Source organism: Sparus aurata, chromosome 6 (assembly GCF_900880675.1).
Source record: "Sparus aurata chromosome 6, fSpaAur1.1, whole genome shotgun sequence".
Taxonomy (NCBI): domain Eukaryota; kingdom Metazoa; phylum Chordata; class Actinopteri; order Spariformes; family Sparidae; genus Sparus; species Sparus aurata.
The window spans coordinates 18,036,164-18,064,012 of NC_044192.1; the positions used below are offsets into that span (position 1 = coordinate 18,036,164).

General features: G+C 39.5%; 1 protein-coding gene and 1 long non-coding RNA gene across 2 annotated transcripts in view; one reads left to right on the forward strand and one right to left on the reverse strand.

Annotated features, from left to right (window-relative positions):
• LOC115583472 (caM kinase-like vesicle-associated protein) lies at nucleotides 1-16,081 on the reverse strand. The gene is made up of 11 exons (XM_030420354.1): nucleotides 15,753-16,081; nucleotides 5,617-5,757; nucleotides 5,397-5,528; nucleotides 4,015-4,089; nucleotides 3,708-3,846; nucleotides 3,475-3,595; nucleotides 3,287-3,362; nucleotides 3,041-3,177; nucleotides 2,355-2,433; nucleotides 2,146-2,233; nucleotides 1-1,444 (listed from the first exon to the last, which is right to left on the reverse strand). The coding sequence occupies exons 2-11, from the start codon at nucleotides 5,709-5,711 to the stop codon at nucleotides 1,130-1,132; spliced, it is 1,257 nt and encodes a 418-aa protein (XP_030276214.1). The 5' UTR covers nucleotides 5,712-5,757; nucleotides 15,753-16,081; the 3' UTR covers nucleotides 1-1,129.
• Nucleotides 15,869-27,849, forward strand: part of LOC115583473 (uncharacterized) — a 19,635-nt gene continuing 7,654 nt past the window's right edge. Inside the window, exons 1-5 of the long non-coding RNA XR_003984369.1 lie at nucleotides 15,869-15,978; nucleotides 17,677-17,784; nucleotides 18,052-18,151; nucleotides 19,936-20,066; nucleotides 23,894-24,084. This is a non-coding gene — a long non-coding RNA (uncharacterized LOC115583473). The remainder of the gene's footprint in view (nucleotides 15,979-17,676; nucleotides 17,785-18,051; nucleotides 18,152-19,935; nucleotides 20,067-23,893; nucleotides 24,085-27,849) is intronic.

Genomic DNA, 27,849 nt, shown 5'->3' on the forward strand with positions numbered 1-27,849 from the left:
TTCACAGTTTCAGCAATAATAGTATTGCTCATTTTATTCATTCCCAAGCGTTGTAGCAACCCGTTAGCTCAGCTAAATGTTGCTAAATACACACAGAAATAAAAAAATACACATTATACAATGCAAATATACATAGTGGTACAGTATATGGACTCAGCTATAAACTCTGAAGTTTGCTAAATACAAGAGACAACACAACAACAACAGCTAAAACACCAGTACACATACAATGCTCCAAACGTCGTTTTCCGTGTTTTAATAGAAGTGTGAAAGAGGACAGAACACAAGTATCAATACAGCAGTGTAAAACTAAACAGAAGGGCAAAGAAAAACAGCTAAAACATTTCAAAGAAATCAGTAAGCAATTATCATCAAGTTGTTTCTTCTGAAACATTTTAGTACATTACTGCAACAAATATTAAGGCACTTCAACTTAAAAATATGCTTTTCTTGCTGCTGTAAAATTGCAAGTTGACTGAATTTGTGCTGCACTGAAGATAAACCAGCAGATATGTAGTCTGGCTGTGAAGCTGAATCCACTAATTGATTATATTTATCTGATTGTTACCAAATGAATTGTCAGAATGTTTCGTCATCAGTCATATTGTGACTTTTCAAATGTTTCCTGAAAGCTAAGTTTAAAGCTGCACTAATAAATTAACACGTTTTCAAATCTTAAGATGATCAAATTACAAAATCTTTCAACTCATAATTTTAAGTAACAAGACTCAAACTCAGGCTTGTAAGTTCTGAAGCTGAAAATTAGCAAATTTCTTGAAACAGACAAATACACCTATATACAATGGGCTGATGAATAAAGATGAGTTGATCTCACTATGCACTAAGAGTTTTTACAGTTTTCAGGGGAAAGGAAACAACAGAAGAGCTACTTTGCAACTAACTTTAAAGGGACTTGTACACAAAATAACGAAGGAGAGTGGAGAACACTATTAAATAGACCAATCAGTACAAGTAGGCAAAAATGATGAAATGCACGGTGTGAAATAACTCTGCAAACTGGGGGATAGTCGAACAGCATAGACATGGTATCATCATGCCAAATTTATTGGCTCTACTGCACATGTGCTTGTTGGTTGGCAAGGATCCTCCTATTGTATTTGCTTGACGCCTAGTCGCCCTTTCTTTGTGGCAACATTTGTGGCAACATTTGTGGAACATCGCCATTGCACCGGGCCTGTGGCTGCTCTTCCTGTCTGGCTGCACTGGGCAGGGAGAGTGCAGAGATGGTGGCAGTCTGTGTGTCAGGAGCCTTTTCACTAAGGGCAGCCTTTATGCTGGCAGCCATGCCACCGCCGCCGCCAGCTGCAGGAGCAGGAGCGCTGCCGGGTGCGTTGGGGTCAGCTGCAGCCCCTGCAGCTGCCCCAGAGTCACCCTGCTCAGACGCTCGAAGCCTCTTCATGAGGGTGGTCACTCTGACGGCTTTCTGCGGGTTGTAAAAAGACATGCCGAGGTCAAATTATGATCCTGACGCATGCTCTGAGGAAGATCTCTGACTGAAGCCTGTCATTTTTTAGGCTGAATACCCAGTCTTTCTCAATGGAATGTACACTTTCTGTCTTTTATGAAAGCTTCATCAGGGAAAAATCACCAATAACATACAAACAATATAAAATACACTTTGAAAACACAAGTTTAAACTCAAGTTGGAGAAATATTAACGATATAGACACTGCAAATTCTAAAAATAGATTTTACTAAAAAAGTCTGGAAACCAATTACCTCAGAATGACCAAGGAAAATAAATGTAAGTTGTACCAGCTAAACTACTTAAAATTATTGGTCTACTTAACTTTAAGTGAATTCACTTTTACAGTGTACAGATGTTTGGCAATTAAGACATGAAGAATTGATTATGTATTGGGAATAAGGGGGGTTATGTTTTGATAAATGTTCAATTGTTAAAGCACTTGATTAAAGTTTGTTTCCGTAGTCTGTAGTCCCCTTTACTTAATGATGCTGAGATAATGGGTTTCCTCGCTTTTTCAGAAAGCAAAATCACCCTGTCAGCTTTCACAGTCCAAATAATATAATCTGAAAAATCTACAATTCAAAAGTACAGCATAGCAAATCCTCCAAATAAGAGACTCGACTCGAATGATAAATGAGATGTATAAGAAGAAATACCTTCCACTTGGCTTTAGCAAAGTTCTTTTCTATTTGTGCACAGACGCCATCCTTGATGTTCTTGTCTGAGGCAGCATTTCCAGAAATCCTATGAGAAGAAACAAGAGAACTATTTTTAAGGCATGTTATTGTATTTGTGCTACCTATAACAAAGTTCATACAATAACTTGTTCGTTCGATCATTCGCGTTTGATCAACTTCATTTTCACCATTCATGGGCGATAGCTTCCTGTGCAGTCAGTCGCTGATCTTGGTCCACTTCCATCAAAGATGCCACTAAGTTTTTGGCTGTAACACAAAACAAAATAATAATGATGATAACAACATGGGCTGGTTTCCAAAAGTAACTTAAAAAAGGATAACTGCACCTTATTTGCATGTAAAAGTGTGTTAACATGTCTTGGGGAGTACTGCTGCATATGTGAAAACACAGTATAAAACATTTTGTGGCTCCAGAGGAAGCTGCAGCTAATCTGATAAATCACCTCCAGTGATGTCACTCAGTGGCTCAATTGCATTGTGGGTAATGTAGGCACCAGGTTTTGAAAAGGCAGAAGAATGTGTGGAACATTAAAGGCGATATCTCTGGTCCTGCTGTATTGATTCTGATCATCTGTTTTTCAACTGTCCATAATGACTCCTGGACTGCTTTTCCATACCTGGCACCTACATTACCCAAAATGCATCTTCGCCACTGAGTGACATCCCTGGAGGCAAATTATCAGATTACCTGCAGCTTCCTCTCAAGCCACATAAGGCTTTATACTACTTTTTCACACATGCAGTAGTACCTCCCTAGACCTATAAACACACTTTAATGTGTAAAATGAGGAGTTACTTTAAATACGTCATTTGTAACATACATTTTTATAAAATAAATATGATTATCTCTTACCAGAATCTGAAATGTCATCCCAGTATGGTGAATCAAATTCATAGTCGCCTGACAAAATCTTGAGGAAAAGGTTCTTATCACGACTGTCAGAGTCATCTTCATCACCATCATCATAGAAAGGAGGGTTTCCAGATAAACTATTGAGTTGAGACAAAAAAATGCATTTTAGCACACATTTTGAGAAAGTCACTTAAATGTACTTCAGGAAATTGCAACGTATTTGTGAGCGCATTACCGGGTACTTACAGTATATACATGATGACACCGATGGCCCAGCAGTCCACAGGTCTTCCATATCTCTGCCTCCCGACCACCTCAGGAGCTGCAGGAAAAACCCAGCTTTAACTCACTGATCAATGTGTTATGTCCTCAAACAAATAAACTTAGTGAAAATTTAATTTCACTCATCTATAGTCTGGTTTTATGTCTCCTACCAAGATATTCGGGAGTCCCACATGGATCCTTAATGAGCCCATTTTCCAGTTTTGCCAACTGAAAGTCGCTGATAACAATTTTGGAGTGCTTCAAGCGATTAAAGTACACCAAGTTCTCCAGCTGTATGAGCAAACAAATAAAGGATTATACAGAGCAGTTATTCACACATATCTTGTTAACGCCTGTGGTGAAACACTATAATTTTTCACTAGGTGTCAGCAGTGTAATATACCTTAAGATTTCTGTGGACGATTTTCAGAGAGTGCAGGTAAGCCACAGCTTCCAGCACCTGCCTCATGACATTGCTGGTGTCCCTCTCAGAGTAGTACCCCTGATCTAAAATCCAGTCAAACACCTCTCTGCCCGTGGCACTGAGGAGACGGAACATCCAGATTAAATGCGTGTCACTTGTTGATGATAAGATTGCAACAAAAATGTCACATGTTGAATAAAACATCAGTTTTTATACAAGTTGAGGAAGCAGAATGCACGCCAGTCCGTGCCAGCAATTTCTCCCAAGTGCCTCCGATAATACTCACAGCTCCAGAAAAAGGAAGTACTCTTTCTTGGTTTCAAAAGCGTCAACCAGCTGGAGGATGTTATGATGTTTTACCCTTTGAAAAGCAGGAAAAAGGTTGAAGAGAGTTATGAGTGGGGGGGGGAGGGAGAGTGAAGGGTTGTAAGTGGGGTTAAAATGAGCGATAATAACAGTCAGTGAGCAGTACAAGCTATAGAGCTCATCACGCCAAACATTCAGGACACTTGAGGTCAAACTGATAACTGATGACACCAGACATTTTTCATAACTGCCAGCACCTCAATCAACCCATGTGAGCGTGACATTTCTAGACACAGGATTGATTTGGCCTGAGCTTTACTCGGGTAATAACATCATAATCATACTAATACGTATAATCATCAGTGTCTTGAATGTGATGCATGTCCTTTCATTTGCTATCGGATCTGCTGTCCTTTATTACCTCCACCAAGAAGGTTATGTTTTCCCCTGCGCCTGTTTGTTTGTTGGTTTGACAGCAGAATTGCTCAAGAATTACTAAATGGATTTCCATGAAACTTGGATGGACAGTGTGTCTCAGCCCAGAATAGATCCCATCAACTTTTGGTGTGGATCTGGATAAAGGGATGGATTCAGGAATTTTCACTCACTCTCTTAAGATTGTGAGATTAGTTTTTCCGTCATTTTCGTTCATTCCTCTGGGAATAATGCGTGGATCATGATGAAAAATGATTTAGCTGCTAGTATCCATGAGTGATATGGATCCAGATAAACATCTCTATCAAACAGAATTAATTTAAGTCTTCATTTGATATTATGATATGATTTTATTCACTCTTAGATGCAGTATTTACTGCAGTGTGTTGTGGAACTGATTCAAAATGAACCACAATGGTCATGATAATAAAGGAACACAGTCCAACAGTTTGGCTCATTGATGTTTTTTAGGACTTTGGTCAACAGTGGAAAAAGATTTATCAAGATTTATCTATGATCAGTTCAATGTTGGTGCTACGTTGATTGGATAAAAGTCTAAAAACACTCGTTAGCATGCAAACTTCAGTATTTCTCTTCAACACAGTACATAAACGTCTTTGATTTAACATTACAAATATCATTTCACATTTCACATTCTGTTGATAATTTAAGTTCATTTTTGAAAGTTTTCAACAAATGTTTTTACATATTGCACCTTTAACACAAACATTTCTGTGTGTTACTCTCAAAATGCACGATGGTAAAACTTCAGGGCGCAGTTTTCTTACTCCACACTTTTCTATGACTTTGGTTCCACCTTTTGAAAGATTTTTTTGCTGACCGTTCACAATTAAACCTTGTGTCAGTGCCAGGACGGCCCCTTAGACATGAAAGCTCTATAACAAGCAGCTTGAAAATTTCACTTACATCTTTAAGATCATTATCTCATTCTTGGCCGCTTTCCTCACTTTCCTTCCATCCTTTTTGTGGAACTTTTTACAGGTGTACATTTTTAAGGTGTTCCTATCCTTCGCCCGGAATATCTCACAGAACTCCTCGCTGTTAAAGAAGAAGAAGTATGCATCATATTTCAAATACAAATTTAAGTCTGTATTCACTCATCAACATTACAACATGAAGTACTCACGATTTGACAATTTGTCCGAGGTCATACTTGTCGGTCACCTCTGAGGGATTGTTGTAATCCTTCTTCTCCCCGAGTGTCAGACAACCAAATGGCATGGCAGCTCGTGCCCTATAGCCCGGGAGTGTCCTGCCACAACACAACCTGTCAATGACATGCAACATGTTTAAGTTTAGCCGAAAAGTACAGCATCATTTTAGACAGGCCTGCATCTGCACAGTACAGAGTCCACCTGCACACAGGTCTCATTACCAAATAACATAAAACAATATTGCTGTGAATGTATTGCTGAAATAAGCTGTTTCATTAATGGCAGTAATAGAGATGGAAGAAATTGTTCCTCAGCGATAGCACTTAACACAAAATGAATGCAGTAAATCAATGCACACATTTATAGGGGAGCAGTTGGAGTGTTTCTCTTTACCTTGACGGTCATACATCTGAGAATAGGTAAGTGTAATTGAGCTCGCGGGGGCAAATTATTTCAAATTACCACGAGAGCAAAGCAACATAAAAGTGAGATTTTCCAATAACATAATCTCCTTCAGCGAGCGCTTGTTTCTTTGCACTCTGCAGTGAGTCAGCTCTGTACTGCAGCAGCAGCCGCAGCGGCATTATGCATCTGTCTGCGTTCTACAGGGAAGAATATTCAGATGGACTTGACCCTGCGCTGTAGCGGTAACTTTTGTCTCCTCTTTTCATATTTTCCAGCACACTTGAAAGTTGAGAAAGCTATTAACTCGCCAGCTCTGGTGGAACAAGTGTTGAAGAGTTTTGTGTTTCTAATTTCTGCTGCAGCACGCCGGTGAAAGATGAAGTTGCCCACAGTTATTATGACACTCACACTGGACCGGCACACAGTATTCACATTCACTGAGGTACATCTTCACAAGCATCGGAGCAATAATCTCACATGAATAATAGCATAGTGGTATAGCATTTCAAATTGTACAAATACTTTGATTTTTTATATTGTAAGATTTTCTATTAAAATCTTGAGAAACTTTGCAGATAGAGTAATAGTCAGGGATGCCAAACCAGTGAATTAAATTCCAGAAAAACAAGGTTCATTATCTCATTGAGACCAGAATCATATAAAGATCCAATATTGCCTTTAAAGCAGAGCTGCCCAGAAATCAATAAACACGACCAGAGACAGTACTATGTAGGGATGCGACAATGTCAGTGATAAAAATGGTGCTAAAAATGTGTGATGTAAATCTCCCAGTGTATAGTGTCATAGCAGTCACTCTGCTAACCAAGGTAACTGCTGCTGTATATCTGGTAACAAAACATAAATTACATAAAGCAAGAAAATAATTTAATTCAACTAAGGATGCACGATAAAAAGAAAAACACATTGCATTTATTTTGACATTATATCATTATTAGTGGGAATGATTATGTTTACTTCACAATTTTCATTAGGAAAAAAATTTGTTGAGTTCTGTACCAAACAAATGTGTTTTACTACTTTGTTATAATGCAGTTTTTTCACACATCTACCTAAATTGCAGGACTGAATAATGGAACTGCCAAAGGATGCAAAAGGAATTTCAGCCTAAACTAAGTTGCATCATATCGTGACGTGACGTGACGTGACGTGACGTGACGTGACGTATCATATTACATCATGTTGTATTATATCATGTTTACACAACTGTGTTTTTATATGTGCAGTCCTGCATTCAACGTAACATTTCCATCTGTAAACAACAAAACGCCAAATAAATTGAGTTCACCCACATGGAGTCCTTTCACACATTTCTATGCCAGTTTTACACATGAAAAAAATAAATAACATAATAATAAATACCATAACCTTGATGCTTTTTTTTCACTATGAGAACGGGAGGGGACGTAGGGTGATCTAACACCTGTTGATTTATCTTGAGCAACGGCGTCATGGTGGGTCATGTAGCGATCGGAATTAAATGTCTCCATCATTCACAGAAAAAACAGTTACTCGTGGACCCTTTTGGTGTAAATCAGGGTGACTTGAATCGCCGCGGCTGCACGGCAGAATACCACACAAGTCCACCGTCAGCAGCTAAACCTCACTGGGTCTTAAAGGATTCTTGTATGGAAAACAGACCCAGTTTTTTTTTGGCAGGCCTTACAGTAGAAATGGCAGCCAGCACAGAAGAGTGGGAGTAAAGAAATTCTGACTGAGGTGCTGTCTGGTGCCTCAGTCAAGACCCTACCAGAGGCAATGATTTCTCCCAGCATTAGCATCCCGCCGTACAACAAAAGGGAGGTGGAATTAATATATACATATAAAAATTTTTTGGGAGAATGCACATGTCAGGATGATGGTCTATTAATGCGCTTTATTACTGGTGAGCAACAGTCTCATGCAGAAGCTCCCATGTTTCTGTCATATTGTGAATCAGGAGAGAGCCCCTTTAGTTGAAGATGGTAGGCTGCATATACAGCAGGCTACTGTCCACAAGGGGACTCATTACTTTAGTCCGCAGAGCTCTGCTGTTCAGCTGATATAAGAGTGTTACCTCATGTAAATTGCTTGGTTATTAAGACTAAAGTGAGTCTGTTTTCAAATTTAAGGCTCTTTAATGATACTGATTTAATGGAGCGTATCTGTCTACCTGATCCATATTCTGCAGGGAAAACAGATTATCCATTGTTTTTTTGAGTAGCTGCGCTTCAGTGCTGCAAGTCACTTTTTATGTATTTTTTACTCTGACAGACAGATCACATGCATTTGTCTTTACAGGGCAAAGGTCAACATGTCAATGTAATTAAGTTGAAAGTGGTATCTGCAAATATTTCCAGTGGCGTTAATAGACGACAGACGCGTTCATGTGTTCATGGGGCTGTGAGAAATTACCTGACGTTGGTTTCTTTCCTCTTTTCCTTAAGAAACACTGTTAGTCCCAATCTATTAGCATGAGGTGCTGAAGCAGAATGACAACAACACTGTACTCAAAAGCTTGTGTATGCAACACTATCCTGGTTTCTTAAGGACAGGCTTGACACCCATTGACATAAACACTGCCTTACATCATCTTCTGCCTGAAGATTTATATGTATACATTTTTCAACTGACTAAAGGAGCGACATTTGGAACAAGATTGTATTTCTGCTCACACAAAGTACATCTATGGTAATACACTGTAAATGCCAGCCACAACAAGATCTCTTTCATCCCCATGGAATTACCTTAACTTCTTCTGACCTTCACTGCAGTTAATACAATTTGGGTTACCGCCAGAGAAAGAAAGAAGTGACAACTGAAGTCACCTTTAACTGTCCCAGGAAAGTTACCCATTTGAGTACAAAAACAAACAGATGCTGGTAAAATACTGTTTAATACAAGTTGATATTGATTTCTTTGTTAGATATCAGGCTACAGTGTATGATTACAGGGATACACTTCAAAATGTAACCCTTGGTTTTATGCACGAAACCTGTGGTCAAGAAAATGATGCAGCAGTCAGGATTAGGCAGTAGTGGATCCAGGGAGTATTGGTATTCTCATGGCACTGATTTATTAACTTTACTGCATATAAGGTTGCAACAGCACAATACTGTATATTCACAGTAAAATAACCATCCCAGGGTTTCACAATATTACAGTCTATGCTATAAGACAGTGGTCATCAGTTATAATGACCCTTAACAGAACTTAAAACAAAAGAGTTTCATAGTTAAAGGTGCAATATGTAAGATGTATATACAAGAATTGGCCTTCTATCCAAGGTCACTCCAAAAGAACAGAGGGCAGCATATCACTGGAGTAAACACTAACTGCTTCCTGCCGCTAGGAATGCTATTACTAGACAGGAGGGGATAGGGCCAGCTAGTTAGCATGCTAACTTCAGTAAATATCCTTGCAATAATGCATATAACCGACTTTACATGATCAAAAGAAATTACAGATTTGACAATATGTCAATTTCATTCAATTGGAATGTCCATCCATCCATCCATTGTCTGTAACCACTTTATCCCTTTTATGGGGTCAGGTTTTTTTTGCTGGAACCAATCCCAGCTTGTCTCTGGGCGAGGGCAGGGTACTCCCTGGACAAGTCGTCGGCTCATCGCAGGGCCCTCAATGATGGCAGAGGCCACCATACAAGGTGCCAACTGCACATCAGGAGCAATTTGGGGTTCAGTATCTTTCTCAAGGACACTTCGACATGCAGCTCAACTCAACCCGGAGCTGGGATTTAAGCCAGCGACCTTCCCATCACTAGCCAACCTGCTCTACCCGCTGAGCTACAGCCGCCCGCTCAATTGCAGTGTCTGAAACCAAAATTCTTACATATTGCATCTTTAAAGTGTTGCTTTTATTGTAATTTCCCAACATGTTATGTGCTGACAGACATGAAACTTGATGTAAACTTGAAATATTGTTATTCAAGTAACACTAATTCAATACCACAGATAAGTCGGTGTAGAGGGGATGCTAATTGTCCATCTTAATACAACTGTATAACACACCGCTGCGCAATTTCTCTGTCAATATTACTTACTCGCTATATAATGAAAAGTAAACCACTGCCAGTCTCACACTGAGCCACTTTACTCTTGGTAAAGTACATCGAGGACAACTCGAAGTAGCCAAAGGGATCAACTCTCCTCTGTTCAGCCATTACTTTTATTGTTTAAGCTCATCCCAGACACTTTTACTCGGGGCTGTATTTTTTTCCAGAAGCATGCACAAGTAAAGAGCGTGTTTTACGGGGGTGAGTGAAGAGGGACGGAGAATGCCGCAAACTACTCAAACAAAGAGTCCATCTCTTGAGGTAGCACTCCAGGACAAACAGCGATGTATTTTAGTGCACCGTCTGCCTGATCAACATGCGGTATACAATAACATCCCTTTCTGTCCTAAAGAAGAGGGCTGTCAGCATACACCATTAGTCTGGACTAAAATGAGCTCTGGCTCGCATGGATCCTGCAAAACAATGCCCAGACTCACCATTAGTGTTTTTCTTTTTTTCGTTTTCTGGCTCTCACCTTGATTCACAGAGCTGCACCGCACTGGGTATCAGAATCATCTCTTTTCATGAAATAGTACAAGCCTCAATCCGTGACGCACACAGATGCACACAGAACTAACACTCTTCCTCATTTCCTTTGTGTCACCTCTCCCACAATGTGATTTCAAGGTTTAGCTCACGTCATCTTTCGTGGTCACTTTTTGAAAACTAAATCTCCCATTCCCAACGCTCTGTCTCTCAAAGCAACCACACGACTGCTCACCACCTCAGAGAGAAAAACAAAACAATATTGTACATTTCGAGCAGCGGTAAGGGGTTGATGTGAGACCATTTAATGCAATCATTCGCCCTCAGAATTAATCATGGAACCCTACACCTGTTCTCGGGGGTGAAGCGAACACTAAACGGTATGTATGATAAGTCAGACAGAATTTCATGCTCTCTTGTTTTTCCCCTTTTCACAGCTGGATAAAAGGCTCTTCTCCTTCACCGGAGGAAGATGAAGATAGAAGACACTTGACTATTGCTGAATCAGGGGTCTTTTATCTCCGCCTTTTGAAAGATCTGAATGAAGTGTTCTTCATTAATGTAGATGCTGTTTCATATCCAGACTGTCGCAGAGCTCGGCATTGAGCAAACCTAACCATGGAAACCCTTGTGGGATAATGACAAAGGCAGAGCTGTTGCTTTTTGCTCAACAGATTTCAAATCTGCGTCCAATTAATTTCCCATTTACATAAAGTAGGTAAAGGTAAAAAAGCTCGGCAATTAAGATTCTTTACTTTTCAAACTGCAGCGGCCATAATTAACACACTATAAGACCTTGAGTCACATTGCAAACATAAGAAACTTGCATGATTTCTTCAATGTCAGCATTTTTGTTTTACTCAGCTTTCAAGTGACTTGCTGCATCCTTTTAGCCAACACGTTTCAAACAGATCAAGACCGGACTGGGCCTTCCAAGGTCGGGGTGCCACCTGGACCAGGGCTCAAATCATCCAGACACTTCCGGATATGTGTCACTGTCCTCAGGCTAACAAAACACGAATGAAGATTTAATGAGCCAAAAAAGAGCTTGAATTTAAAAAAGGGTCTATTGAGAGTGGAACAGAACAGAGTTTTTTGTAATGTGGGGGGAAATGTATGACTTTCATCTTAGAGCAATGAGCCGCACTCAAACAACTAAAGAGACTAAGCAATAATTCAGGTGCTTCTCCTTATCTCTTCTTATTTTTTTTTATTTTTTTCATTTATTGTTTGTTAAACTGTACTGTTAAAGCATTTACAGCTGCTGTCAAAGTTACAGCCTATTTTGAGGTGAAAGAAATTAAATGGAACTAAAATGAATGTTGTAACGATAAAGCGCAGATATTAAAGGGAAACTGTTCGATCATAAAGTTGTCATCACATCTCAACATGCTCCTTCTGTCTCTTGGATCGCATTAACATTAAAGATCATTAGACATGACAGTTTATTATTATATTATAATATACTAAATTACATTATAGCAAGTTAATTAAGTGAAGTACAAGTTCCCCCCTACTACAAAATTGAAACTCAGAACAGTCCTTGAGCACATTGTGTCATATTCAACTACTGGTTGTTCTAAATTTTGGCAAGATTTACATTTTTACTGCAAATATATATTAGTTCCAAATATGAGTTATCTGTGTCATCGATTACTATGAACATTATCTTTATTCGCCCTGAAAGAAAAACATATCAGTCGCTAACTATAATGATTGAATGAAAGCTGCAAGGACACTGTGATGTGCTCACGGCCTAAAAGACCTCCAGAATTTACAGAATATGGATCTTAATATCACTTAATGATATTGACGATTGATGTGCGTCTATTGTTCATCCATTCATTTGTCTATCCATCTGTTTAGTAGGCCTTTATCTCAGGTGACACCTCAGACACCAACAGCAGGTCTAATTTTGAAAAAGCAAAACAAAACGATGGATGATGCATCTTCATATCGTGTTCCAGCAGTTGCAGAGCTTCACCAACTAACCCAAGGGGCTTGAAATGTAATGATTTAAAAATAAAAATGTGCATCACCCATACTAATTTCAGACACCAAAAGTTGAGCTTTGACACAAGTTACACCCAGGAGTTATTCACATCATCAAGGGTGATAAAATTAGAGGTAAGATTTGTAACTAAACAGTGTTCCAGCTGTTGTAGAGTAACGCTAACGCTTAAAACTTTACTGAAGGGCTGATGCAGTTTGGCTTTATGTCCTGGCCAGGGCGACTGGTGTTTCTTTTCTTTTTTTATTATGTTTATTTATTTTGGCACCCGTACATTTCATTGATATTCTTAAACATGCTCCAGTCATAAATTGTATCAGAATAATGTTGTAATTTACGCTGAAAGGATTTCTGTTAGTCACTTCAACTAATACCTACACAATTTCATTTTCTTCAACATTTTCTTGTAAACATTTAGTGTTTTCCATAATGTGCTTTATTTATCAATTAAAAGTTATTAATGCATGCCTATTAAAATGGCTGAGGGCCCCTCAAGCTGTAGCCGGAGGGGTGGTGGTGGTGGTTTGTGGTGGAGGACTTAAGGCTCCTAAGTGATTGGAATCTATCCTGGCTCTGGCATTTAATAAGAAACCAATTTCACCCTAACGGAGGTATCTAATTTCACATTTCAAAAGTCTTAATCTAGAGCTGTGTGACATGAATCTGCCATATTTTAATCAGCTTGGTAAATAATTAAATTCATGTCCAACATATTGTTAGCACCGGGTCATTACAGATCATTAAGCACTTTTAACATGACATGAAGATTCTCAATTAAATCCAGCCGGACTGCCTTCTAAAAATACTGATTTTCCCTCTGAGGCGTGCTGAACCAAACTGAGACGAAATTTGGTCGATGCATACCGGTTCTCCCTGAAGTGGCTGCTCATTTTTTAAGGATGTTGTTTACTGTTGCCTTGTTACAGTTTGTTGTGGCTGGTTCTAGCACACTTTGTCAGTGTCCAAAGGGAAGTATGTATCTGTGTGTGTGTTTGAGTGTGTGTGTGTGTGTGTGTGTGTGTGTGTGTATGTGTGTGTGTAGGAGGATATTTATGAAATAACAACTGAAATTTCACAAAGATCTTTTGAATGCAGTCTGGGGGCACTGGGAACAAAGACTCACACATCTCAATTAACATCTCCTGAGGCCTGTGCTTTTCTTTTTTTGCTATACTTTGTAAACACAACCGCATATAAGTGGTTTGGTGCCGATTTCTGATCAATTAATCGCTGCGTTCTTATTATTACTATGTCAAGTCATGACAGGCTGCAGTGGCAGCAGGCCACAGGGAGCTGTGAATTTGGCCACAACAGAGCCTCTTCAAAGAGAAAGGCTTGGTGACAGGGGGCAGATGGTGGCGATGGTTTTCGAGCCAAATATTAAAGCCTGTAATGCCTCATTTATGGTGAAAATGTCGCTCTTGCTGGCTGCGAACACACTTACACTTCTACTTTCCAAGGACATAACATCACATACAAAGAGAGGCGGAGACATGTGCGGAGAGAAGAAGAAAAAAAAAATGTTGCTGAGGCTCCTTTTGTGTGCCGCTCTGCAGATCCTTGAGTCCACCATTCTTCTCTTCTTCTGGCTCATCTGACCAGTTTCTTCTGATGTTGTTTTGTTGCCATGGTCACCAAGTGCTACAGTATGCACCGTGGTACTGTCTGCACGGAGCAGCTCTCATCGACATTAATGTCCAAGACCACTTCATGTGACTGAACTGAGTTTAGAAAACAAAACAGCAGCAACACTAACAACAAACAATTATTGCATTTACATTCGTTTTTTGCCGCGTCTATCTGAAGGCAGAGCGCACCCAGCTATCTGAGAGCTACTTTAACTTAATTAACTGGAGCTGAATGCCCAATAACACACACCATGACCCAGGTAGCAGATTTAATTCAGTTTGAAGCCTGTTACATAAACAAAAGGCCACAGCTCTATTTAAATAAGCCTTTTAGGCATTCTATTAGATTTTTAAAAAAGAAAACAGACGGGGAGAAAAGCAGCTGTAAATGCAGAGGCACACCGTGCATCAGGGTGATATCTCATTGTGTTTCTCAGCCATTTTCCTCGATAAACTTCAGATTGTGTTCAATCGTTTAAATGTCAGCCCTTCATAAATAAACAATGGTATCATTGTGTGTCTGTAAAACCCCTGCAAAGTGTTTTCTGCTCCAACACAAGATCATTTCTCATGTTTCCCCATCAAACCGACTGGCTGTGCAGCAGGGCATCCCAAACTTTTTTTGGGGGGGACAAGTCACATCAATGTGTTCAGGTACTGCTTAAATGAAATCTACACAACACTGGGACCCCTTCGAAGGACCCCTGGAGGCACCTGTGTGTGTCTCTCTGTGTGGGGGGGTTTATTCAGTGGGGGAGAGGGGAGACGGACACCTTCACCACCCTGACTTGTTACAGCACTTGCCCTCCATCTGGTGTGTATGAAGTGGCGCTTTAGCGCACTGGCATAGCAATCACAAGCTCTATGGGTGTGAAATGATGACAAATAATGACAAGGAGGCAGGGACACCGCGAGACTGTGAGACTGAAAATGTGAACTCAAGAGGTGCTGCAGTCTGAGTGCACCAGGAGCATGATTTATGTAAAAAAAAAAAATAAAAAAAAGAAGTGTTTATTAGCCATAAAGCTCATATTGTGGATTAACTTGTTGAATGAGCAGGAACGTATGTAAACTTTGACAGGAGAGCAGGATTGGGAATTGACAGACGGAGACTCGATGAGCTCGGGCAGCACTGACAGTTAAAACACAGAATTTGCGCATCACCCGGCTGCAGTTGGACACGAAAACTATCCTGCACGTATTTTCATTCATTTATTTATATATTTATTCATGTATCATTATTGTTGTTGTTTTAATTCACGTGAACACATTTCAACCCAAATCTTTTATTGCTCCAAAAGTTTTCGAAATCAATCATGCGTCCTCGGCTTTTTATTCTTCTTTTTTTTTTTTTAGTACGAGGGGCGGTGAAGACGAGCAGGCAGACAGTGAATGAACCAAACCTCGGAGAACATTCCTCACCCATCGTTCACTTCTCGCGTTTTTGTCAGCGGAGACGGTTTAAAAAAACAAAAACAAGGATCACGCAAAATTGCGCTCACTTACCTTCAATGAAGTAAACTGGCGGTGATCAATAATCCAGTGGCTCTTTTTCTAATATTTCAGTCTATTTTTTTTTCTTCTTCCCCGACGAGGCTTCACTTTTTCCCGTCCAGCGTGCTACCAGAGAGATTTAAGATCCTCGAGCATTTCCCAACAAGTCAGCTTGTTCGGGGAGTATTACGTGAACGTGTGATGGTAACAGCGGGCTATGATGCAGGAAGGAGGGGAGGTGTGTGTGCACAATGTACCACTATAATCTCTGTGTGTGTGCGCGCGCGTGCTTGTTTGTGAGTGTGTGTGCGTGTGCGCCAGTGCAGAAAAATGATTTGCTAATTATGTCATGAATTTTAAGACTGTTAACAGTGAATGAACTTGATGATGTTCGCACCGCTCAGCTAGAGGGGGGCTGCACGTCAAGCTGTTCAAGCAACAGAAGGGTCATAAGATATTTTGTGGGGGGGGTTTTGTTTGTTTTTTTTATGTTTTTTTTTAGTCTCTCCGGAAGTGGTGCCCGTCATCCGTCATTCCACACAAGACCATCTCCCCCCAAGAAGAACTAGAACACAGCTTCTCCCATCTCTCCTGAACTTATTCCTCCTTGGGCTCACTAGTCTCCATCTCTGATCTCCTCCTACAGAGATAAAAACAGCAGTATAAGGGGCCTGGGTGAAGCTCATTGGTTTTCATTATCAGTTGTGGCCATCAATTTGAAATCAGGCTGCATGTCTTTCATGCTTATCAGCCCTTTGATATTACATAGTTGTTTTTATTTATTTATTTATTTTTTAAAGTGCATTTATTGAGAGAGGCAGAGTAACACGCTCTGTCTTATTTAATGAAGTTACCATTGTGCCTGTGCTCTCAAGAGACATGCAAGGCTCCAAACACCAAACTGTTGCATATTTTGTGTTAAAAGTTGAGTCAGAAAGTGACAGCCTGATTGATCTTACATTATGCATGAGCAGGAAAAGAACATGCAGACCAGACCTCATCGCCATGAGCTAGGAGTGGCAACAAAAGGTTGGCAAGACAACCAATCTACTTCAAAACAGGGAGGGCAATCTGACCATTTTAGATCATGTCCACAATTAATTTTCAGGCAAACTGTAGATGTATTTAATGTCCTCTAATTTCTGTTCCGATATGTCAGAATTGACCACCTGTTGACTTAAAACAAATAGCTCGGGGCAGCGTATCACCAGAGTAACCGCTAACTGTTGCTAACTGTAGCCACCATTAGTAAGGAAGCTCAGTTAGCCGTGCAGCTAACAGGCATACTAGCTGACTCAGCCCTGACTAGCAGATCTGCGCTACTTGACCAAACCAATGGTCAACTGGATGGTTACGCTGATTGGGTGAAGTAGGCTGCTTCATGTGGCGCTCCCTCGTATGACTTATTGACAGCAATTCGAACGAAGTTATGGCTGCATGACAGATGAGGGCCATGTGCCAGAAAAGGACTATCTTTTACTGCAATGTTGTGCTTTAATGTGGAAAATTGAGAAATGTATATGTTTTTTCATATCCAGCTATAGTCCACAGGGCATTTCAAAGTTGAGAAAACAGATCGCAGTTTAGATTGTGGATCGTGATTACAATATGTAAGAACCGGCCAGCTGTCTGATTCATACTCCAACCAAATATTAGGCAGGATACCGTCAGAGTCTTTCACATGACTATAAAACTCATTTTTTTAAAATATGTTGTTGATAATCTTAGTTGAATGTTTTAAAGAGAAATTCCAACATCTTGCCCCTTTAAATACATTCTGATATTATTCCTTGGCCATATCTCCCAACCCGACTCTAAACAAGACACCATCACAGAACATCCAATTGACGTCACAACCAACCAATCCTGTTTATTTGCAAGCAGCTGATGGTAGACAACTCTCTCTCTCTCTCTCTCTCTCTCTCTCTCTCTGCAGTAGGCTACGAAACGCCAACCCATGGAGAGGCAATGGTCCCACAGGCTACGAATGAGACAACGCTCGAGTGAACCAAGAGATCTCAAAATCACACACCCGCTTCACTGGGTCAGTGCCAACAACAATGCTATGTTTAGAGACAAGGGAGATCTTCTTGATGGGCTTGAATTGATTGTGGAGAGCATGAACTACGGGCTCTTGTCTTTAAGATCGATTGTGGATTTTAACTTGCTGTCAGTGATGAATTTAAGCAAGGTCAACACTCTGCGACTGTACTGAAATGAACTGAAAGTATAGGCAGTAATACAAGTAACGCATGATTAATAGGCTGGATCCCTGCTTCAGGCATAAACATATTTTGTCTATTGTCTTCAGGTGATATCGATAAAGCCCCCGGAGAGGTGATGAAGTCAGTTTGAAACAATTGTCAACGCACTCCCGGTGCGGGTGTCACCCACAACTCTTCACTGATCAGGTGTGTGTGAATGTGTTTTAGTCACACACTGAGGGCCATGGATGAGAACTCAATATCCATGTGTCATGTTTTATGAGACATGCTGCTAGTTAAGACTGGTGTTGAATAAGAATATGTCCTCTTTTTTGTCATTTCTAAGCCATTTTTGTGTGAATAATTTACATTTTTGCAAGTAGGAAACACACTTTCACAGAAGTCTTTTGTTTCTACAGAGACCTCTGTGTGTATGCAGCAGCTGAGCAGTTTAAAGTGAAAACTGATCTGACCGTTGGTAGCACGTTGCAATTATGTACAGGTATACAGAGGATCTGCGGGGAGTTTTAGCAAGTAGGCAGGCTCTGTAGGCTTATATAACAGGAGTGTCTCTTTCCTAAAATGAGTAATGCCGCTAAAAGGCCATAGGGATAGCAGGAAAGAGAGTGGTGGAGCATCTTTAACCTGCTCCCCACCTACCCACAAAACCACCTACTCGCTCTCCTTTCCGACTCCCGGTATCACATGGCTCTCCAAAAAACTCCGGTTGTCTTAGCAATACAAGTTGTGCTGTATCACAAATCGGTGTCCTGGAATCCCTTATATCACTGTCATTATTTTAGAGCGCGAGGTTTATAATACTCCTCCAATCCGCCCCTGTAGGAGGGAGTCAATCACTATGTCAGCTGTCTTAAAAAGTCTCAAAGCGCCTTTAAGACATCAACCCAAGATACAAAATCCAGAATTTTAAGGGGGGAAAGAGCAATTGGAAATTGTTTAAAAAGTACACTTGTAGATATAAGTATAACCCCGTTGCCGCAGTGGCAAACAACAAAATATTTTATTCACCAAAAGCATTGAGGAGGTGGGGAGCTTGTGTCAAAAATAGAGCTCAGGTACACCCTAGATTTGGGGGTGGGGGGGTTAGATAAAAAGTATAGGAGACAGCCTGGAGTGCCTGAGAGACAAATATGTCTAGAACAAGTCACAAATGACAGCATTAAGACTCGACTGCACTTTCCATCGTCAGCAGACCACATCATCGGTGCATGAATCATTCTCCACATCTATATGTTCTAATAACCTTATGCCTATGTGTTTGTCAGTACAGCTAAATTAGCATTGACATCCAGGATTTTGGTACACAGTAACAGCCTCTTAGGGGACGTGAGTATTGCTGCTATTGGTGCCATTTGAAAGAAGAATTAAAGTCATTTTGCAATAACGAATCTCAGACCGAAGATCATTAAAGAACCCTAGAGGATCATTTTCAAATCTCGGAGACTCCAGGGGTACTTGTGAATAAATATTTTATACATTTGGGATTTATTGAATCTAGTTGTCTTGTGGACTAACTACATATCCCTAGGTCTTTCTCTGACCTTTGGCTCAGGTTACTCACGGCCTTATTTCTACCTACGTCTGTTGGCATTTATTAAAACTGTTCTAATTCAGTTAATCTGTTTATCTCAGTATTTGCGGCTGTGCCAAGGACTCACTTTAAATTGTCCCAGTCATTTGAACGCGCATTAAATTCATGTTGAATTTAATCTTCAAAATCTCCGCAGTTGACTGATAAATGAGAAACCTGTTACAGCCAGCACAGCTGTTCAGACGATGAGTATGCTGGATCCCTTATTCATCGATAGATATTAGCCATTGCTATTAATATTTTTCCTTTTGTATTTCAATTGTGGTTAAAATATCTCCTAAAAATAAAGACTCTTCATCACTGAATCAGTATATTCATCTAATGTGATTTGTATCAGTTGTAATTATTCACAAGAAAGCTTTTTTTGTCTGTCATACAGAAGAAGCATACGCAGAAGTGGTATCTGCGTCACAGAGCTCGCAGGCAGTACCTCACTGTGCTTCTCTGGAACTACTCAGTGCTCTGCTCATCCTTATGTTACCATGGCTGCATCTGGTTAATCCAACATTTGTAAGTCTATGAATGGACTCAAGTGACTCCCCTGCTTCACTGTTTCAACATGTCTGTCTTCTCGCCTGTATCTGAAATCCCTCACAGTATCTTCATGGTCGAGTTGGAGTTTTAAAATAGAGAATGCAGGGCTATGTTTAAATCACATTCAGATCTGATTGTCGTCGCTGTTTCACTGTGAATTATATCATGAGGAGGTGACGAAGTGAGAAACAGCGCTCCTGTATAACCTTGCATGCTCTATTTCTAGGTGTATACCCCATTTTTTTTTACTTCATTTTTTTTGTCAGCATGCAGATACAACAAAAGCCTAAACAGACTTGGGGACTGGGAGTAATGAAATACATGTAATAAGGATACAAAAAAGGTCACTGTATTTCAGTACAGTTACAGAAAAAATATAAATAGATTACAGTCACATTCAGTAAAAAAAGGGGGGATTACTAACAGGATTACACTTTTAAGATAAAGAATGATATACTTGTGTGTAACTTCACACTTCTGACAAGACTTCATGAGTCTCACCCAACATCATTGTCATCTTGAGTGAACCTAAATACACAAGTGTGTTTTCTTGTAAAATATTCTCTCATCACTGAGATTAAATAAAAGTCATCTTATTGAGATTTCTTTTCTCTAGTCTTTATTTGCATATATCCTGAAGTAATGGGAAGTAATAAAGTGAAATGACTTTAATCTAAATGAACAGACTCTGTTGGTTTTCATAACTGAACAAATAAACTGATCTTAAAGGACTGTTTTACAGTATATTTTAATTTACTTTATACTATATATTTGCCAGACCCTGCCAACTTCCTAGCTTCAAGCAGTATTCATTTCCTCCGAAGATAACTAGATCTTAGTTTGTATATTTACTTCATTAATGTTGATTATTTCTTCTCCAAATCTAAATAGCGTCCCTCAAAAAAAAGTAAATTCAAGTAAAAAATGCACACTAAAAAAAAACAAAAAGCCAACAACAGACGAACACAATGAAAACAATAAAAGATAGGTAGTCGAAATGAAAGATGAATAATAAAAGACACAAAATAAAATGTATTACACCAGCATAAAGGCAGAATTAGGACTGTGTATTAAAACACACTGTAAGGTATCCCTTTTCATGGTACTTTTACCCGTATTTTAGCAATAATATAGAAATAGGTGATTGTGTCTTGGAAAAAAAAAAGAGTAAGTCATAAGTCAAATATTGTCATTCAACTGCAGATTATTTTCATTTTTTATAAGAAGATAGGATTTCTTTCCTTTTTGGCCTTTAGTCCTTTTCAGTGCAGGCTTGGCTCTGATGATTACCTGACCAAAGTATTTTTTTCTCCACGTATCCTGTACTCAAGCTTGTAAAAGATGAGTCAACTTATAGTTCAACTTAGTTGTCATAGAAACCAAAACCAATAGTCATGGGGTCTGTGATGGAAACCTTTGAAGGGCTGAAGGCGTGCTTCTCACAAGCATCACTGGAGACCTTGACAGCTACATTACAGCAGTTTCTGAAGACATTCAAAAGGTTTCCTCAGAAAACACTTTCCATTATGTGACAAAGTAAATCACGATATAATATCACGATGCACTTTGTCCTGCAGCAACACACTGCACGTACGGCCAGTTAAGACATTACAGTCTCAAACAATGCAATCAAACTGGTTGTGTTGCTTATGGGCACTGGTGTAAATGTATAGACTGTAATCATTAAAAAGTAAAACTGTCTTTGACTTTACGCATTCACTTACACTTTAACGTTTGAAATCCTGATGAAATCCTGCTGCCTTGATATATTACCAACAGGGTTCTTAAAAAAAAAGTTTTAGACTGCGTGACTCCAGATCTGCTAAAGACTGTCAACATGTCTCTTCACTGTCAGAAATAGGGACTGATAGCCCATTCAAATAAAAACACAGCGTGCATCAATGCCACAAATACAGGTCTTAAAAGTAACTAAAGAGTTTACCTGTCCTCATTGGTAATTAGTTATAATGCTAATAATAACTGGAAATATTAACCCATTGAAAAAAAAAACTGACTTAGATTTGTGGAGGAGCAACAGCACAAATGTCATTTGAGGAATATCCACATTCACCGAATCCACCTCATTTCTGGTGGTATCCTACGAAGTTTTACTTTTCTGACAATTCCACCTCGACACACCCTTTGGATTCACTGCAGATGTGTGGCGCATAATAACTGAAGGGTGCTACTCCATGTTTAGTTTTGACCTGCTTGAGATCCACTGAGATCCGGCAAAACTAAGGCTGAAACTTTGCCTCTGTCTGTGATGTGGTCAAAATCCTGATTGGAAGACATCAAAACTGCCATTTGTTATTAGATTATTGTTCAGCTATTGAAAAATCAGCAATTTCACTGATTTAACTTAAAATAGGGAGGTTTGATACGGGCCTATAATTCATTACCAATGTGTCTAGCTTGTTCTTCACGAGTGGTTTATTAACTGCAGTTTTCATGACTTGTAGGAAGACACCTGAGAGAAGAGACATGTTGACAATCTGTAGCAGATCTGGAGTCATGCTGTCTGAAACTGTTTTGAAGAACCCTGCAGGTAATATATCAAGGCAGCAGGAGGAAGAAGTGTAAGTGAATGCGTAAAGTCAAAGACAGTTTTTAGCTATAAAAGAAATAGAAGATCTAAAAAAAAAAGGATTTTTCTACTGAGAGCTGAGAGAAATGTATCTTTTTTTGTTGATGAATTAAATCATGACTTAGTGCAGCCTTTTCACAGCAGAACGGTGTTGCAGCACTCCCTTAAACAAGTGAGGTAGAGGCAGCTCGTCCGGTGTAATCCAAGTCTCCGGAAGCCCCGAGATCCCTAATTGATATGAGGAGATGTTACGTATACCCTTTTTGAGCTGGATAATTTACTGTAGCTCCTAAACTGAAAGTGTTAGTGCACACCCCATCTGAGGTGGGTGCACGAGCTTGATCATCTGTCAAGGATTTAATTAACGCCTTTTCAAATCAATTTGGGATCTTGGGGCTTCCAGACATTTGCAATAGGTCAGAGGAGCTGTAGGTGTAATTTTATGGGTTTTTTTTTGTTTTGTGTGTGTGTGTCTGTGTGTGTGTCTGTGTGTGTGTGTGTGTGTGTTGTTATTTTTGTCAACATTTAAAAAATTGTTGGTGCTGCTTCACTGCTGTGAAGTTTCTTAAGCATTTTTAGGACTATGAAACTTTTTTCATTTCAGGTTGAACTTCTCCTTTAAGAAGGACAAAAAGTCAAGCAACTTTATTTTATTTTGTGTCAGTAACCTCTTAGGCAGGATGCATACATTTGTTTGTATTTTAAATTGTAAAGAAAATACATATTTCATGTTATGGGGTCAGTTCACTCTTAATTAGAACGATAACATTTTAACTCTTGAACAGTACCATGGAGGTTTCATCTATCTACAATGATGGAAGTGAATGCTTGTGCTGCTTAAAGCAACTGAACATTTAGGATGGAAAAAATCAATACCAAACTGTGTTTACAGAAAAAAAATAGGCCTTGTTATTCTGTGTAATTCAAATCCTTGATATGGACACAAATAGTCAAAGTGAAAACTGATGACAGTGTGTTCTGTTGATAATCCAGAGTGATAACTATTCAAACGCTGTGAGCACCAAAATAGCATTTTATTCACCGCCATTATTGGGATGGTGGGAGAGCGACTCAAATCAGAATTATATCCATATTTCTGAGGGTAAATGCAAGAACATGTATGTTTGGAACTTGGGTGGATCGACTCTTTAAGAGTAAATCATCCCGACAGCTGGAGAACTCGTGTTGATTTCGACTGTTTTTTGCCTCCGTACAGTGACACAGATGATACCCTCACACTTCAAGTAGAACATTTGGTGCTCTTTGAGGTTACCATAGCTACCACAACACAGCAAGGCCGGATGTCCATAATGGTGATCAGCTCGTAACTGGTGGTGCATCTGCGATTTCTTTGTCGAAACAGTCCGAACGAACAAGTCAGTTCATAATGAAGATCACTGAAAAGAGGTGAGCAAAGCTGTAAAATAGCTTATGTAACCGAGTGACCAACTTTTAATTCTTTAAGTCTTCCACTGTGAGAAATGTTCGATTCTAGCACTTTTGTACATTTTTATATTGGTTCACGCTCTTGGGACAAAGCAGCAACAACAAATAAATTAACATCCTGTAAAGGTTTGATATCCTTGTAATTACTGTAGTCTCCCTGCTCATGTAGAAAGGCAATTTATCTCCAAGTTCTCTTGTGCTAATTCAGAGTTTATGAGGGCTGCCTTTGGGTCTGCACCGGCACTTAACCACTTTCATAAACAGTGAGACTTTTTTTCCTAATTGCTGCAGGCTTCCACTGATACACAACTATTGCACTTCATACAGTGTGTTATATCCACAGTTATTTAAAACAGCTTTGGCAGATTGTATTTATGTAAATATGGTAATGTTTTTTATTGCTGGAAAGATGATGATTTAGTTAGCATATAAATGACATTCAGTATAGTTTTTACAAGTTCTAACTTATCAGCAGATGTGTTCTATTGATAACTGAAACCACAGACGTAGCTATGACCCTTCTCGTGAACCGTCGTCAACCTTTGATCTCTCCACTGCTGTGTCAAGTCGAAATCTGAATGCCCCCTTTTACATAGGCTAGCATTACGAATTTATATTTGATCAAATATTGATGATACAGGCAGACATTTATTGTATATATGTGACTTGCAGGGACTGAGTTTTGAGTTTTTGATTACCTGATTTACATAAGGAACATGAGCAAAAGATGCAATTTAGGGAGTTAATGAAAGAAAAAATATGCATTAAATGTACTCACAGTATTCACTTTGAGGCATATACAGTATAATAATCCTTGAATTAATCATGGGAGGGAATGTGACCCAGCGTGTTGCTCAGGATACTTGAATGAATGCTTTTTTTTTCCAGAGTGTGTGTATCGCTCGTCCAAACTCATTTTTATTTATTCCCCTGACACAAACAGGCATACATGGAAATTATGAATAGATTATAAAACATGTATAAAGCAGTTTGCTAATTTTCCACCGTATCTCTCTGCCTTCCTACACACCACTGGTATCAAATGGTGGTTGTCATAGCAACAGGCTCACAAGCCACAACAGGGCTTTTGGAAGACAAATACAGATCAGCATAACAGAAAGAAATCTCTCTCATCCACGTCTTTTTTTTTTTTCTGTCTACAAACACGTTGAAGCCCATGAACGACAGCCAACGTGATTGATTTCTGCTTCTGTCATCCACAAGACACAATAACGTACGAAGGTTTCAACGCAGGCGGCTTGATGACGCTTTGTCACAGAATAACACGCGCTAATAGTATTTAGGCGTTTTCAGGGCAGCAACAGAGGTTTGCAACACCCCGAGGTGGGCCCATGCTTGAGCCGCACGTCTGCATAGGGTTTCCTTGAGGTGTCCCAAGTGGTCAAAGGCATCGAAGTCAGAGGAACATGTTTTAAGGGAAAAGACACCCATAATTTATTATTCTTATGAGTCGGTGTTGAACAAGGCCAGAGCTAAAGGGCATGTGAATCGTGGAGCCAAATGAATGTTGAGACAAATTAATTCATTCGTGGTTGAGACAAGACTATTTTCAGCATTTGGCTTTCAGTGTCTGTCTAGCACTGTCTGGTCAGCTCAACTGTATTTATTGAAGGCTTTATTCATATTTATCACATTCTGAAGCCTACTGATATTTCCAGACAATTACCATTGGCAAGATCTCACATCATCGTGATCATTCCTGGAACATCATCTTTAATGTTTCTTCAGGACTATCATTGCCACTGACCAGTGTAGGAAAAAAGTACTAAAGGAGTACTAACAATCTGTTCTCACATTAACTATTGTTAAAAATATAATACAAATTTTCTTTTCAAACGCAACTCAGAGGTTTGGTTCATTTTTTTCCCTCACCTGTGTTACTCCACCTCACTACACCTGCATCTCATCCCCTTGTTAGTTTAGTTTGTATTAAGGTCCCATCTTTGCCTGTTCCTTGTGTTACCTTAATCCTGAGTAAACTTTATCCAGCTATCTTCATGCCTGCCATCTACTGCATTTGGCATTTCTTTGCTTCCAAAAAAGTAACTGAGTAGATGACATGGTGTAATGTGTACCTAAGTACGTGTAAAATTACAGACTTGAAATATAATCGTAGAAGTTTAAGTACCCAAAGAAATTACTTGATCAGCCTATTTTGAGTGGGTGTAATTAGTTACTTCCAGCCCTGTCAAACAGGGACAGAACACTGAACGGTATAATGACATGTTCTGTTCAGGATATGAGCCCAGTTATCTCTGGATGAGAGTCCTGTACTGTTCTGTGCTGCAGAGCTCGTACACAAGCTTGCTCAGACTGTGGACTTCATCACTTTCTCAAGGTCCTGCTGCACTAATAATTATGTTGCTCCGGGAACAGGAGATAGACCTTTGCCTTTCAGACAGTAACTCACTAAATCTCTTGAGCAGTTCCTCCAACAGTTCTCACAATGACGCCGACTGTGGTTGCTTTCCATTGGCTCTCCATCAAATACAGAATTCAGTTTAAAGTCCTTGTGATTGCTGTGCTGTGCAGGGTTACACCACAGATCTACTGCAGCCCGTTGTCACTGACAGGTCTCCAAGGTCCTCCGATCAGGGCTTGCTGGTAGTTCTTAAAAGCCTTAAAACTAAAAGAGACTGTGCTTTTGAGGTTGTGGCTCCTGGAACTCTCTCTGATTTGACTTAAGCTTCATGAACACTGCCGACGCATTTTGCTCAGACTTTCTGCTTTTATCGTGTTGTCTTCATGCATTTGGGAAGAGCTTTGTGATTTCTCTGATCTTTCGAAAAATATAGTTACTTGCTTACTTTAACTGTTATTAATCTTAAATTTGACATGATGTCTGTTAATCAGTTTGATTGTGTCACCCCAGGCTCGCATATGAGCATCCTAATTATGTGCTGTGAAGCAATCATTTGTCACCATCCAGTTTCAATAAGGCAGAAGGTTAAAACACCGGAGGCTCTGGTTTGCTAAAAAGTTTGCATTAAAATTCACACTCATTGTTATCATCATTAATTTAATATTGAGATTTTCGCATTCTTAGTTGAAGTAGAAATAACCGGAGAAAATATTGCACAGTTTTTAAGATAGTAGTTCTTTCATACTGTTACATTTTAGTATATTAGAGTGCCTCCTTCCTGCAATTGTGTCCTCAACTTAGCTTTGGAAAATGTTTAATGCCTCAGTAACAAGTATGATTCGTGTCCAGTTTGCCTGAAGCTACATGCTATAACACTGACAGGAAATGGCTGAATGTTTTGTAAATCCTTCGCAGTTCACACCCGACACTGAAATCCATCACATACTGTTGAGCTGCCTCCAAAGCTGGAGCCCAGTGTGAAGGAAAAAAACTTGACACAGTCTCAGCAAATGTTGCAGTGTGATTTTTACAATTTGAAGGAGCCAGAAGCCTTGTCGGAGCAAATTGTTACTGAGGCTGATGAAGGATGACTTACTTGAGTGCTTGCTGTAAAATGTGAGCTAGTCAACGAGAAGCACCAGCTCGTGATTAACCTCTGGGTGTTTGAGATCTCTTAGAACAGAGTGGATAAGATGATTATCATTCATTTTTCCTTCTTTTTTTTTTTTTAAATGAGCTCATGTCATTCAGTTAGAAACGCAGTCTAGAGATGAACTGGTGACATATTTATCCCACCTGTCACTTTTAGTGGCTTTAGTCTAATTCCAAAGGTTTTCTGAATG